General features: G+C 36.9%; 1 protein-coding gene across 1 annotated transcript; it reads left to right on the top strand.

The window, feature by feature from the left end:
* Positions 1-7,856: 7,856 nt before the first annotated feature.
* LOC121511257 (ADP-ribosylation factor-like 14 effector protein) lies at positions 7,857-14,628 on the top strand. The gene is made up of 5 exons (XM_041789864.1): positions 7,857-8,027; positions 10,893-11,088; positions 11,201-11,326; positions 13,601-13,641; positions 14,082-14,628. The coding sequence occupies exons 1-5, from the start codon at positions 7,957-7,959 to the stop codon at positions 14,308-14,310; spliced, it is 663 nt and encodes a 220-aa protein (XP_041645798.1). The 5' UTR covers positions 7,857-7,956; the 3' UTR covers positions 14,311-14,628.
* Positions 14,629-14,869: the final 241 nt, after the last annotated feature.

The following is a 14,869-nucleotide window of genomic DNA, read 5'->3' as shown; positions in this document are numbered from 1 at the left end:
CCTTTCTACAATGCCCAATGGGAGACAGGAGGGAAAACAGAGGGAGGGGAGGAGGGAGGGAGGGGAGGGTGAAAGAGGGAACACAAGAGGTTACTATTGGTCATTTGCAAGGCTCTTAAATCCCCACAGGCCTGTGCTGCTCCAGCCTTTTCCTCTTTGACTTTTTAAGACAATTTTTACTCAAATAGTCCCACTGAACACAAACACAAGAGCACTTGTTCTGTCAAAATATGACCCATATTGTGGTCTAGTATCTGCAATCCCAATCTATCCGTTCTGCTCTATTTAAAGCCTTTCTTACATAAAATTTCACATATAAAGAGTATGCAGAGAAATTCCCTTCCATACATATTGAGGCAGGTCTTATAGAGTAAAATATAAAATAGTATGTCAACTGTTATATCTGCACATCAGTCTAAGCTTGTTTAACTACAGAGAATAACTCCAGTAATCAAAGGTACCAAACTTTATTGGGTGAATCTTGATTCTGAGGCTGTAAAAATGTTTTACTCTGCCTGTGACCTCATGTCATCCCTGCCGCTATCGCTCTGTCCAAGTCCAATGTCCCCCTGCGTCTTATCAGCCAGTCACCTTTGTACATCTCTGTGTTTTGATAGACTGCTGGAAATTAAATGACAACACCAACTAAGTCAATAAACCCTACAAAATCATAAGCTCTGATTACACTGAACAGCCTACTTCACATTAATAATGACATAATCTCTACACCTAATATTCTCTCAGCACAGCCAGGATATTTAACAACAGTGAGGCAGAGCACGGCTTACTAGCCATCAATATTTCAAAAATCACGTTTCTTCTGTTAAACTTTAGCATCTAAATACAGAGATGGTCTAAGTTTTTACCCTTCACCCTCTTTAATTTTGATTCTTTCCTCTAATAATCAAACATAACCAATAATACAACTAGATTAATGATGCCAAGACAAATCAGACTACTGTTTGGGCATGCAAATGTAGAAGTAACTAATGACTACAGCAATCATAAAACCAGAATTTAAGACTTCAGGTATTATAAACAAATCATCAGTACAAGTCCTAGGCACCCAATACTGGGACATTTCTGGATCTTAATTATAAGAAATTGCAGACAAACTCCTGCACATTGTCTTAACTGCACAAGTATGGCATCAATAATTTTGCAGCAATGCTCTCGTCACATGCTGCAGCTTCTGGTTACATTTTTTAAAACAACTGGTCCTTTTGGATCTCATTATTTATCAGAAGTTGCAAAGATTATATCTATTTAAAACATGGATGGAAAAGCACCGATGTAATGAAAATGTATCAGTGATCTGAGATTATTTTTTTAACTCTAAATTTCACAAGATCTTGAAATGATCATATTTAAACAACTTTTTTCTGATGCAATAATTTTTTGCCTTTAATGTCTCAAATATGGCCCAAAACACAAGGCTGGTAAATCTTTATATGCTGGTTTTATATGTGGGTTTAATAAGCCAAGAAAAATAAGTGATAGTCAAGAATGGGAGTCTTTTGGAGGGGAAGAATCTAACATTTATCTGAGCCACACTAAACCAAGTTTTGAGTCAAGAGGGGCCTTGAGACCGAGGTGCAGCTGATGCAAGCTCAGCTTGTTTAAAGAAACTCTGCTTGTTTCTGATTAGAGATGTTTTAAATGGAAATAATCTGTTGTTTTAATTATTGTTAGCATGAATCTATAAAAACAAGTCTGTCTGTCATATCCCAACCAAAGCCTGAAAGGGGAAAGAAAAGTAGAGTGGAAAATGTGTGTATGGATGCAACATATTTGTGCAATTTTGACTGTGCAGATTTTTAGGGGCATTTTTGAGAAGGGTCTGGCTGTTGACTACCCCTCTCTGATGCCCCCTCCTCCAGACCACAACCTTCATCGGGATAGAAGTAATGTAGTTTGCTATTTTAGAAAGTGAGCAGTGGCTATCTTTTAGCTGTGTTAGTGTGTTTTCATTGAGCCCTTTTCTGTAAGCACACTGTTCAGTTGGATATATCAAATGTTTTTTTGATAGGTTTTGTAATAAAATGGGAAGTTTAACTGTCATTCAGGCTGTTCCTAACCCACCCAGCAGTAACCCTAAACCTTACTAGAGTTGCTAGTATTGGCATGATATCAGTATCGGCACATGTTGATTTAAAATGGGAGTTATCGTTATCAGTATATAAAACATTTCTGCTGTATTTACAACCAATATTTTAGCTATAAAAAATCTGCCTTTATCAGCTGTAAATTTTGGTCATGTGAACAAATAAGTCAGCAGAGTTTTAGGCTGCACCAACAGACCTACTTCAGTTGAGGACTTTCTCTTTATTCCAGAGTTCCTGCAGATCCTTGAAAAGTCTTAAACAGCACCTTTAAAATTAAAGGCCAAAAAAAGTCCTAAATATTCTGATTTTTTTGCCTATCTTTGTTTTCGAGCCAAACTTGTAAAATTTTAATCAACTTCCTCCATAAACCGTTGCATAAATATTCTCTATAATTCATTGAACTCAGTGTTGGTTGTTCTAAATTTCCTGGGGAGGACCCACAGTGCCCCTCTCTTATTTTATCTGACTCATTGTGATTAATTAAACTCTGTACTGTTGAAAAACACTAGCCCAGTTCTTTAATATCTGGGCTACCAGGTTGCCCACTTAGATATTCATGCAGCCCACCCTTTTTTTTATTTATTTATTTTTTTTTTTTTTTAACAGGTCCTTCCTGACAAAAAGTGTTATTCTGCTTTTTAATAGTGTAACTATTTATAATCAGCTCAGCACTGCAAAAAGTGTTACAATAAATTTCACCATGGCACACTGGTAAAACAGGGGCTTCGAATGTGCCAGAAATCATCAAATTTGGGACCAAAAATTTGTTTTGCCTTATACCATTTGACATTTCATGAACAGTACCTCAACTCCGAAAATTCAACCCTGGTCTGGTGTACTGAGAAATCTCATGTCTTTTTTGTTTGATCATTTACCATGCAAAAAGTAGAATAAATTGTTCCTAGTTCAGGTCTTAAAAAGGTTGTATACAGTCTTAAATTTAAATTTTTAAAAGTGTGTAGGAGCCCTACTATTTATAATCATATTTTCCACTAATTAGTATTTTGTGGCCATGAATTAGTATTTTGAGGCCATCAATTGGTGTTTTGTGGCCATGAATTAGTATTTTGAGGCCATGAATCAGTGTTTTGTGGCCATGAATTAGTATTTTGAGGCCATGAATTAGTATTTTGTGTCTAAGAATTAGTGTTTTTTGGCCACAAATTAGTATTTTGAGGCCATGAATTAGTATTTTGTGGCTATTGATTAGTGTTTCGAGGTCATGAATTAGTATTTTGAGGCCATCAATTGGTGATTTGTGGCCATGAATTAGTATTTTGTGGCCATCAATCAGTGTTTTGTGGCCATGAATTAGTATTTTGAGGCCATGAATTAGTATTTTGTGGCTAAGAATTAGTGTTTTGTGGCCATGAATTAGTATTTTGTGGCCATCAATCAGTGTTTTGTGGCCATGAATTAGTATTTTGAGGCCATGAATTAGTATTTTGTGTCTAAGAATTAGTGTTTTGTGGCCATGAATTAGTATTTTGTGGCTATTGATTAGTGTTTCGAGGTCATGAATTAGTATTTTGAGGCCAGGAATTAGTGCCTTGTGGCCATGAATCAGTATTTTGAGGCCAGAAATTAGTGCCTTGTGGCCATGAATTAGTATTTTGAGGCCATGAATTAGTATTTTGAGGCCATGAATTAGTGTTTTGAGGCCATGAATTAGTGTTTTGAGGCCATAAATTGGTATTTTGTGGCCAGGAATTAGTATTTTGAGGCCATGAATTAGTATTTTGAGGCCATGAATTAGTGTTTTGAGGCCATAAATTGGTATTTTGTGGCCAGGAATTAGTATTTTGAGGCCATAAATTAGTGTTTTGTGGCCATGAATTAGTATTTTGTGGCCATGAATTAGTATTTTGAGGCCATGAATTAGTGTTTTGAGGCCATAAATTGGTATTTTGTGGCCAGGAATTAGTATTTTGAGGCCATGAATCAGTATTTTGTGGCCATGAATTAGTATTTTGAGGCCATGAATTAGTATTTTGAGGCCATGAATTAGTGTTTTGAGGCCATAAATTGGTATTTTGTGGCCAGGAATTAGTATTTTGAGGCCATAAATTAGTGTTTTGTGGCCATGAACTAGTATTTTGTGGCCATGAATTAGTATTTTGAGGCCATGAATTAGTATTTTGAGGCCATGAATTAGTATTTTGTGGCCATGAATAAGTATTTTGAGGCCATGAATTAGTATTTTGTGTCTATGAATTAGTGTTTTGTGGCCATGAATTAGTATTTCATGCTAACGTTATAGCTATATTGTGGCCACAATCTCATTTTTTTTTGACCATGTCATATCTGGGGCTTGTAGAGACACATTTAAGGTTTAAGAAATATTGCACCCTTTGTGATTTGACAATCACAGCAGGCCATATTGCGATTCAACTTGAATGACAATTAGCTGCCCAGCCTGAATTGAGATAGTTTTATTTTCGCTAGTACTGCATATAAGTATACACATCTGGTATTGTGACAACAACCCTGCTGTGGTTTTGGAAGCCTCCTTTGCAGAATGCCAAGTGACGGTGTAAAAATACCTCAGCCTAAATGGGTGGGAAACATTCCTTTCTAAAACTCTCAGAGTCTGTCTGTCTCTACTAAAGCAAAAATGGACATTCATACTCAGCAACAACTCCTGGGAAAGCAAAGAGTCAGTGTTTTCAGAAGTCACAGGCTCTACAATGTATTCAAGTTCCCACCAACACCCTGATGGAAGAAGAAGTACATTCAGTACCCCTCGGTCTCACAGACCCACCCTGATGTTTTCACTTCTTCTCACCAGAAACATGCTCAGGTTAACATTGGGTGGAGTTGTTTTAGGGGAATGTCAGGTCATAATAAATTATGAAAAATTAAGTAGAAAGGACTCATCTCAACCTAACAACAGGTGTAACATCTGTCCAGGCTACAGCCGCCTCAATAAAGCAGTGGAATAAGAGGGAGAACCAGAGGATTTCAGTTTCACGTTATAGATTTCATTTAACTGTTTCATTTCATTATTGAAGCTGTGAGGCGTTTTACAGCATATTTAAGCAAGTTTATCATTCAGCTGTATTTATCAGATCATCACTTCAGCGCCTATACACTTTAACACCACATAAAGTTAGCAGTAGAAAAGACAAAGACAGAAAACAATCAGACATGCTACCTTTACATCTCCTTTACATTAGCATAGGTGTTTAGTTAGCAAGTTGTCTAGTGTCACTGCGTTAGCACTGTTAGCATTGTTTCGCAATGCTGTTATGTAAACATACAAAGACGAAACTTGTGTTGCCTTTGACAGTTTAAATGTTAAACGTGTAAGCTTTGTTTCTCTCTAGCACAGAGCAGACATTAACCCCAGTTAAGTTGTTTAATTGGCTAAACAGCCTTTGTTACTTAACTAGTGGCTAATCAAAGAAACGTAGCTAGCTGTAAGTTTGATATGTAAACATTAGCCACCAATGACGTTATTTCAGTGTACAGCTCCTTGACCCTCGCACAGTTTAATTATTACACGTTAGGTGCCAAAAACAAAGCGATGTTGGGGTGAAATAACCTTCGCAGTCAATCCAAACAAGGCCAACACGTTAGCTTAACACCCCCGCACTCGAAAGAAACTCCCTTTCAACAACTTCTACTTGGCAAGCTAGGCTAATTTCACACACAACACACGCGAAGAAATGCACGAAAAGCTTGACTTGCCAGAAACTCCGCCAGTTTTTGACAAGTTGCTGGTTATTGTAGGCTACTCCGTCTGTTTGTGGCTGTTGACAGCGGCTTTGACATCCGAAGCTAGCATGTTAGCTCTTTAGTGAGCGGAGTTATATCATGTGATTCAGCAGCAGGCCGGGTAGCTCAGGCTGGAGGCGGCTGCAGCAGCAGGAGGTGGATTTCATCAGGCTCAGAGGAAGGTTGGGACTTTTTACCCTGCGTTTAGTCTCACAGGCAGCCCCGGCAACAGCAGTAAGACCTCTTCTACACGTTCATCTGAACCGGGTTTCATTTAAATGCCGAGATATACTTTAAGAAGAGAAGATCCCATATATTCTATGTTCATCGTATACAAAATGACATATTTTATGGCGTTTTTTTGTTTTGATATAAATGATAACAGCTCACAAAATCAAAAATCCATTATCTTAGAATATTAGAAGGTCACAAAACATCAGTCCCAAAAATATATTCAGAACTCAGTTCTTGGTTGGAGCTCCTTTTGTTCAAATTACTCCATCTATGCCAGTGATACTTAACATGTGGCTTTGGAGCCACATGCGGCTCTTTTGTGATTATTTGTGGCTCTTTTATGTCTTAATTTTAAATATTATTACCCTAGAAAACCTAAAAAATAGGGAAACTTTTTGCCACTTTCACCATTTTTGCCACTTTTCACCCATCTAAGATATCTTCTGCCATTAAACACCCCTTTTCCCTAATTTTTTTGACCATTTTTGCAACTTCATTTTGACACTTTCCCCATTTTTGCCACTTTTATCCCATTTTTGCCCTTATCACCATTTTTTTTTTGCCATTTTTTGTCCAAATAAGCTACCTTTTGCCATTAAGTACCCTCGTTTTTCCTGTTTTTGCCAATTTTTGCATCTTCTTTTTGCCCATTTAAGCTATCTTTTGCCATTACATACCACTTGTTTCCTATTTTTTTTTTCAAGTGGCAGAAAAGTTTCAAAATGTAACAAAAAAATAACAAAAATTGGTTAAAAAAAAAGGCTAGACAAAGTGGAAAAAAAATTGTTGAACTACACAAAAGTTGTTGAAAAGGGGTGCAAAAGTGGCCTATAAGGGCAAAAAGCAACAAATATTGAATAGCAAAACGTGACCTAAATAGGTTAAAAGTTGCAAAAAGAAATGGCGAAAATGAGTTAAAGTGGCAAAAACGGGCATATTTAGTGGTATAAGGGGATTCAGAAGTGGCTGAAATGGAGCCAAAGTGCCAAAAGTAGGTGCAAATTTTGTGAAATGGGATGAAAATTGATATAAACTGCCAAAAAATGGTTAGCTGAGGCGGATAAAGTCAGAAACTGGCAAAAATGGGCATATCAAACTGTGAAATGTGGCTTAAAAAGTGGTAAAAGTGGTTAATAGTGGCAATGTGTCAACAGAGCCAACAATAAACAGAAAGTTGAAAGATCTGGGTTAGAAGTGGCAAAAACTGGTAAAAAAAAAAAGTTGTGGAAAGGCTTTAAAATGGACAAAAATGGGTTTGAAGTTGCAAAATGTGTTAAAATTTGGCAAAATTGGTGTAAGTTGCAACAATGTCATTCAAAATGTTCTTAGTTTTTTAAGGCATCTGGAGACCACCTCTCAGTGTCTTGCGACCCCCAGTGGGGTCCCGACCCCAACGTAGAGAACCACTGTTCTAGACAATAATCAAGTCAGCAGTCTTCCCCTATGATTGTGGTTGTTTGTACTGAACCAGAGTGAGAGAATGAAGGCTCAGGAAACCTTCGCAACTTGGACTTTCCCCACAATATTCCAATGTTCTGAGATAGTGGATTTTGGTTTCCATAAGTCATCACGATTGAATAAAAAACAAGTCTTGAAATGCTTCACTTTGTATGATATAAATCCATAATTTATAAACGTGTAACCTTTTGAAGTAAATCACGGAGATATATCCATGATACTCCCATTTTTTTTGAGATACACATCTGTTGTGAATGATTTTCGGAGCCACCACTAGAGGGCGGAGTAACACAAAACAAAGCCGGTAGCGGAAGTCGTAACGTCATACTAACGAAGAAGAAATGCAAAGGAAAACAATCGCCGAACAGCGGTGTGGGTCGCTTTTTCTGCATTTTCTTTGAAGATTTGTGGGATTATCGCATAAATTTACTTAATAGGAACCATGCCGGTTATATGTGCGGTATCGGGGTGCAACAATAAGTTTGTGAAAGGGTCAGAAATACGATTTTACAGGTGAGTTATCGCTGTTTGAGCTTAAGTTCTCGCTAACTCCATCAGCTTCTCTTTGAGCATGAAGAATAAAAACCGACTTAAACGCTGTGGTTTTACTTTTATTTAGTTAGATACGTTTCATTTGTCCATAGCATGATTATAATGTATGATTGATGATCTTCAGCTGGTGTATGGTCACCCACCGTGCTGAATCAGAACTAACGCCAGTCTTTGTGAATAATAATTAACAATGCCTGATTAAATTAACCCTTAATGCAGAATTAACACCGGATTTAACTATTTCTTAACTCCAGTACGATATCTATCAGCATAGGGCTCACTGTACAACTTTAACATGGTTTTCTAATATTTTTGTGACAAATACATGAATGAAAAGTACGTCAATTTATGAATTAATACGTTTTATTATAATTTTGTGAATATGAAATTGCATAATATCCCTTTCCTTTTATTTATGTCTTCTATATTTAATGATGTCAAACATGAGAAGCTAAAAGTAAATACCACCCTCTACTGGTTGAGAACAGTTGCAATTATTTTATTGATTAGTGGTTTAAATCGGCTTTAATTCGTGCCACTTAGCCTATATATTTGCATCACCAGATATTATAACACCCAGAATACTTACCCCAAAACCCTGCTATATGAAGTTGCCAGATTTGATTTGATATGTAGATTCCATGTGTTTTTATATGATACAGTTTTCATTATTCTCACAAGCGTTAATATCAGAAGTATTAAATCTATAAAATCTACATCTTTGACTAACGCAGGTGTGCTGAAGATGACTGAATCCATTAGAAACTGGAAGTTGTCAATAGGGCTGGGCAGTTAATCGCAAATTAGACTAAATCCCAATATGGCCTGCTGCAGTTTTCAAATTGTAGAAGTTGCAATATTTCTTTCACTTGAAATGTGTCAAAATACCAGTTTAATAAATACATTTTTGCCGTGGCAGAGATTTTATGCACATTATGCAAATTAAAGTGTCAATTTTTTTATAATGGTATACAAAAATTCTCCTTTTTGTGTTTTATGTATGTTTTTCTTAATCAAAATGAGTGACATAAAAATGATAATGCCCAGAAAGCAAATGACATCACATTTGTAATACAAGCAAAGATATTTGGCTCATTTTATCTAAAACTGATGAAACCTAGCATTACTTCATGAAAGTCAAACTGCAGCTGTAATCAGCTGGTAGCCAGTGTCACCTCCCCACCCCAGCAGTGTTAATTTTGGCAGCTATTTGTAATTTTAGTTTTAGTCTTTAAATGAGATACGTTTTAGTCCCATTTTAGTACTTTATACCCTTTTTAGTGTTAGTCTAGTTGTAGTCGACGAAAACTCAAAATATTTTAGTCTACTTTTAGTCCAAAAAAAGTCCTCACATTTTAGTCTTTACTTTTAGTCCAAGCATTTATTTTTTTGCCTGAATCTGGTACCAAATCATGGTAATGTGTTCTCTGCACCCTGCCAAACCTGGGGTCCCTGCTTTCTACAGCTGAGAGGCAGAATAGATACAGATGCATTGTTTTTTTGACAGATTTACCCACAGTGGAGAAATATCACGAATTTTGAATGTGCGACAAAAACTAAATTACATTTTATTTTAGTTTTAGTCATCTTGACAATAACTAAATTTAGTTTTTGTCCATTTTAGTCATCACAGATCTATTTTTGTTAGTCTTAGTCTAGTTTTTGTCATGATAAAAAGGCTGTGGACGAATAGTTTTAGTCATAGTTTTAGTCGACAAAATTAACACTGCGCCCCAGCTACCTTCTTTATATCTTAAAGCTTGTTGCACCCCCATATTCAGATTCACGCTATGGATTAATTGCTTCAGACATAATTTCATTGTTTTCAATACACCTGGTCTTATTCATGGAATTATTGAATGCTTTAATTTGTCAAAAAAAATACATAAGATTAACCCAAGAAAAATTGCGTATTAAATTGCATTATTTTTGCAAATCGTTCAGCCCTAGTTTTCAACATTTACAAAATACGATAGCAACCTTTTAGTGCCACAAGAGATCAGGAAGAATGTCTCGCCCACTGCAGGGTTCAAAAATCCAAGTTATTTATTGCACCAAAGTAGTGGCATTTCAAGCACAGTTCCCCTTCATCAAACTTAAGTACCAAGTGCATAGTGCCTCGGTATGTGCAGGTAAAGGTAATTACATGAACAGTCACATGACCATATACATAAATCATCACATGAGAACGTTTCAAAAGCCAGAGGTGGAGAGTAAATAATTACATTTCCTCAAATTACTATAATTGAGATTTTTTGCTTACTTGTACCTTTTTTGAGTGCATTAAAATGACTTATTTCTACTTAAGTAAGCCTTACCAGAGTAACTGAACTTTTACTTAAGTACAATTGTCTTGTATTTTTATCCACCGCTGTTGACCACGCAGTAGCACACAGCTAGAGAGTGATTCCACATCACATCCTAAAACAGCTGTTGTTTTTCACTTTTTTGTAAAGATGTGACTTTACCTGAAGAACCTGGATGGAGATCAATATTCTCATGTTATTGCTAGTAAGGAAAGTTAATACTTAACTGTACAACTCCTCAGTAGCTACTGAGTCTGGGAAATTACTTGCAATTTAAATTAAGTCATCATATGACCAAATGGGATTTTCAAATTGACTTTGTCAAAATGTATTTGTTACTTGTAATTTTCAAGAACTAAAAGTTTACCGAATATAGAGTCACAGTTCCTTCTATTTTAGTTGCTGTGGTATTGAAACAGATATCAATGTAATCATGTCCAAGCTAAATATTCTGGTGTAAAATTTAACTGCCTGTACAAAGTCTTGTTTGAAACCGTCGCCTCTCTTTTATGTACATCAGGTTTCCACTCAGCAAACCTCAACTTGCCAGCAAATGGGTGCAAAGCCTGGGAATGAGGAACTTCATCCCAACTGCCAACACCTGCCTCTGCTCGGAGCATTTCAGAGCTGACTGCTTCAGAGACTACAACGGGAAACAGTTCCTGAGGGAGGATGCGGTGCCCACCATATTTAACAATGGGAAGGATTCAGGAAAGGTGTGGAGTCACAAGAGATGAAGCTGTGTTTTTTTTCTAACAATTTTAATCCAAACAGTACACCATGCTTTACTTCTATGCTAAGTAATTTTTTTACTGTGAAAACCCACAGATTGAACTTCGTAAGAGAGTGGCCCCTAAAGAGACAAATGCTGCGAGCCCGGTGACCACACAGTCAGAGGGAGACAGAGCGAGAGAGGCCGCTGGTTTTAGGAGAGACAAAAGAGGAGGAATAAGGGTGAGTTACTGTCAGTGGTGGTTAATTATGTTTTACCGTGGGGTTTTAAGCATCAAATCAGAGTAGTAATGACAAAGCTCTTTTTCATATAATTGAATGAGTCAAGATCAGTGGCACTTTCCATCACTTTACTCAGATACAGGCTTTTCTGTGCAGAGTTTGTATGATCTTCCTGTGTGTGCCTGTGTTCCCCGGCTTCATCCCACTGATCAAAAACATGCTTATTAGGCTCATAAATGTGAGTGTGGATATTTATCTGTTCCTAAAGCACTGTGATCAGACGGTGGCCACTCCAGGGTGTCACCCAGTGACAGCTGGGATTGGCTTCAACCTGCCACAGCTATGTAGGTTCTAAGCAGAGGACGTCATGCAGCAGTAGAAAACGCACTGTGGGGGTCAGGTAGGGATTTCTGCATGGAGGATGTGACCAAAAAGGCCATATTTTTGGCTGTCTATGACTATGACAAGTGTTCAAAGTACAAAAATATAAGCATTCTTAATTCTTAAGCTGCTGTTGTGTCCTGAAAGTAATGAAATATTCAGGCAACAAATAAACTGAAACATCTGCATGCAGGAATTAGAAAGCCCCCTTTTAAAGTTTGGATGAGCAGTGTCACACAACACCCGTGTTTGGTCTGTTTCCAGACCTTCAGTCCAATTTTGTCATGGTTTAGCACACTTAACTTTGGGACTTCTGACAATAGTGTATAATCTGACTCATCTTTGTCTTCTTTTTGAAGGCAGTTTTAAGGTCTGTAGTGGCTGCCTGTGTCAGGGCGGGATTCCTGTACATTGTCTGCATGTCTGTGGTGTGGTGTTTCCTTGAAATACAGAAATATGAAGCACATAGAGCTATTTTAAAATAGGGCTGGGCAATTCATCGAAAATTAGATTAAATCCCAATATGGCCTGCAGCAATTTTCAAACAGTGCAATATTTTTTTAACCTGAAATTTGTGTCAAAATACCAGTTTCAGACTTTTTTTGCAGCAGAGATGATATGCGTTACATAATCATTCAATCATTCAAGTGCCATTTTTTACAGTAGTCTGTAAAAAAAAATCCTACTTTCCTCATTTTTTGTACCTTTTTTCTTATTGAATATGAGAATGACATAAAATAACCACTTGCCTCAATACAACAATTCATATCCTCTTTGGAATAAAAGTTAAAACCACAACAATAAGGGTTTTTTGTTTTTGTTTTGTTTTTTGTTTCTTTTTTTTAAATTTCAGCGGTAGTTTAATCTAGTGTTGTGTTGGTTATGATATAGAATGATTCATTGCTTATGTTTGTTGGAAAATACATACAATGAGGAACTTAAGGAATAATTGCGTTTCAAATTGCAATTGCAATATTGGGTAAAAAAGATCACAATTAGATTATTTTTCCAAATCGTTCAGCCCTATTTTAAAACCACGCTATAGATTATCCTGAGGAACGAGGGATTCATTTTTTGTAGCATAGGAATGCTAATGAGAAGCATTCTGAAATTGATATTATCAGCGCTGCCAGTGCTTAAAAATCCAGTTATGGACACAGGCCCTAAATGTTTTTTTTCTCTCCAGAATACAAGAATTTTGAACTCACATCTGACACCGGTACAAATCAAACACTATCAATAGCTCTTTTGGTGACATGGCAAACAGTGATAGGAGTCCTTGGCTCACAACACTGGGTTTGTTTTTATTTTCAACCAGCAAAAATGTTGCCTAAAAAATACTGATATGTTGACATCATAAATCCAGCAAGTTCATTTTGTCTTCTTATTCTGAATATTATTCTTTGGTTTCTTTTTTCAGACAACTAATTGTAGGAGATGTTTTTTTTATCTTGACATGTTTTGACTGTCATCTGCAGTCTTCCTCAGAAGCGTCATCTGACTGCATATGAGGACACGTTACAGCAGTCACCTGACACTTCAGAGGAAGACTGCAGATGACAGTCTAAACATGTCAAGATGAAAAAAAATCTCCTATAATTAGTCGTCTGTAAAAAGAAACCCAAGAATAATATATTGACATCACATTTGTGCCATTTAGACTGCTCTCTCTCTCGCTCTCTCTCAAGGGCAGTTTCAGGTTTAAAAAAAAAACAAAGGCCTATAGTTCTTCAACTGTTCTTCCTTCTTACTTACTTACTTACTTATTTAACTATAGAACATACAATAAAAAGATGTGCTACAATTAAACGTAGTATCAAAAGTATAAATATAAAATGTGTGATCTTGAGTCTGGATTATTCCCTTTAAATTTCCTCTATTTTTGTCCTGTAGGGCGGACGAGGAAGCCGTGGAGGAAAACAGTTCAGTGACAGGTGAGACAGTGTGTTTGTGTGTCATGCTGCAGCTTTCTGAAATTCCAAAATAAAGAAAATTCTTGAAGGATTTTTTTCTACCTCTGTAACACTGTGAAGTGAATGTTTGCTCTCTGAAACAATGAGCTCTGTTCAGTGTGTAGCCTTTCCCAGTTAAAGAAGTGTTTGATTCACTCCAGCGCTGCATATACAATACTTTTTTGAGGACATTTGATCCTAGTGTAAAAATTGTCCCTTCTGACTCCACTGTGAAACTTAAAATATGCACAAAAACATACTTTGGTAAAAGTAAAAACAGCAGTCATGCATATATGGGGTTTTGAATATAATTTTTAGCTGTTTTTACTCTTTTGAGAAGGTAAAACCAGACCCAATGAAAGCAGTTTATGCATAGGTGAACAACCGGTCATTAACATTTGTCTTTGATGTGTTGTATGCAGACAAGCATTGGCAGCAAAGAGCAGAGTTTACGACAGTAAAGGGCGACTTCTCTCCAACAATAAGGACATGTGTGACTGTCTGGACGTGGACTGTATGGGCTGCTTCTACCCCTGCTCCGAGTGCGGCTCACGGAAGTGTGGAGTGGAGTGCCGCTGCGACAGGAAGTGGCTTTACGAGCAGATGGAGGTGGAGGGAGGCGAGATCATCCGTAATAAGTTTGCTTTCTAATCAGCAGTGACTCTTTAGATGCTCTGTCATGATACCAGGGAGTCTTCTAGGAATCAAAATGTCCTCACTCCATTTATTCAGCAACTATTAAAGACTGACGCTTCAAGGAGGAGATGTTCCAGAGTGTTTAAATGATATTTATCAGAGTTTTGAAGCTACAGTCTGTGGTAGAAAGCTGTGCAGATCAATGTTAATATTCAGCTCAGTCTTGAATGTTCCTTTTGTTGCTCACAAAGATGATCCCCCTATTTCCTTCCTGTGAAAATGTTACTCGATTGTTGCTTTATTTTGTAAATAAACCTTTTTTTGTACTTTTAATGCCTGCTAATTGTTGTAGTGCTGCAAAGTCTTCTGAAGTGAGTGACTTGATCATATCAATTTAAACTTTCTCTAGCAAACTCAGGGTAAGAGAAGAACCAAAACAAAAACACAGAATTCAACCTTTAACAGTCTTATCAGAGGTCGTTACAAAAACTCTTGTCACATAATTTATTTAACAATTATTTTGTAAAATAGATCTAGTTTTACTTGTCGGAGAAGGCTCTGCTCAGAAGATGCT

Source organism: Cheilinus undulatus, linkage group 1, assembly GCF_018320785.1.
Source record: "Cheilinus undulatus linkage group 1, ASM1832078v1, whole genome shotgun sequence".
NCBI classification, from domain to species: Eukaryota; Metazoa; Chordata; class Actinopteri; order Labriformes; family Labridae; genus Cheilinus; species Cheilinus undulatus.
Note: the sequence above shows the minus strand (reverse complement) of the source record. Positions and strands in the feature narration are given on the sequence as shown.

Bases quoted from the DNA above. Each gene is read 5' to 3' on its own strand.
- LOC121511257 (XM_041789864.1), top strand. From the start codon at position 7,957: ATGCCGGTTATATGTGCGGTATCGGGGTGCAACAATAAGTTTGTGAAA. The intron at 8,028-10,892 runs GTGAGTTATCGC...TATGTACATCAG, and splicing joins TCAGAAATACGATTTTACAG to GTTTCCACTCAGCAAACCTC. The intron at 11,327-13,600 runs GTGAGTTACTGT...TTTGTCCTGTAG, and splicing joins ACAAAAGAGGAGGAATAAGG to GGCGGACGAGGAAGCCGTGG.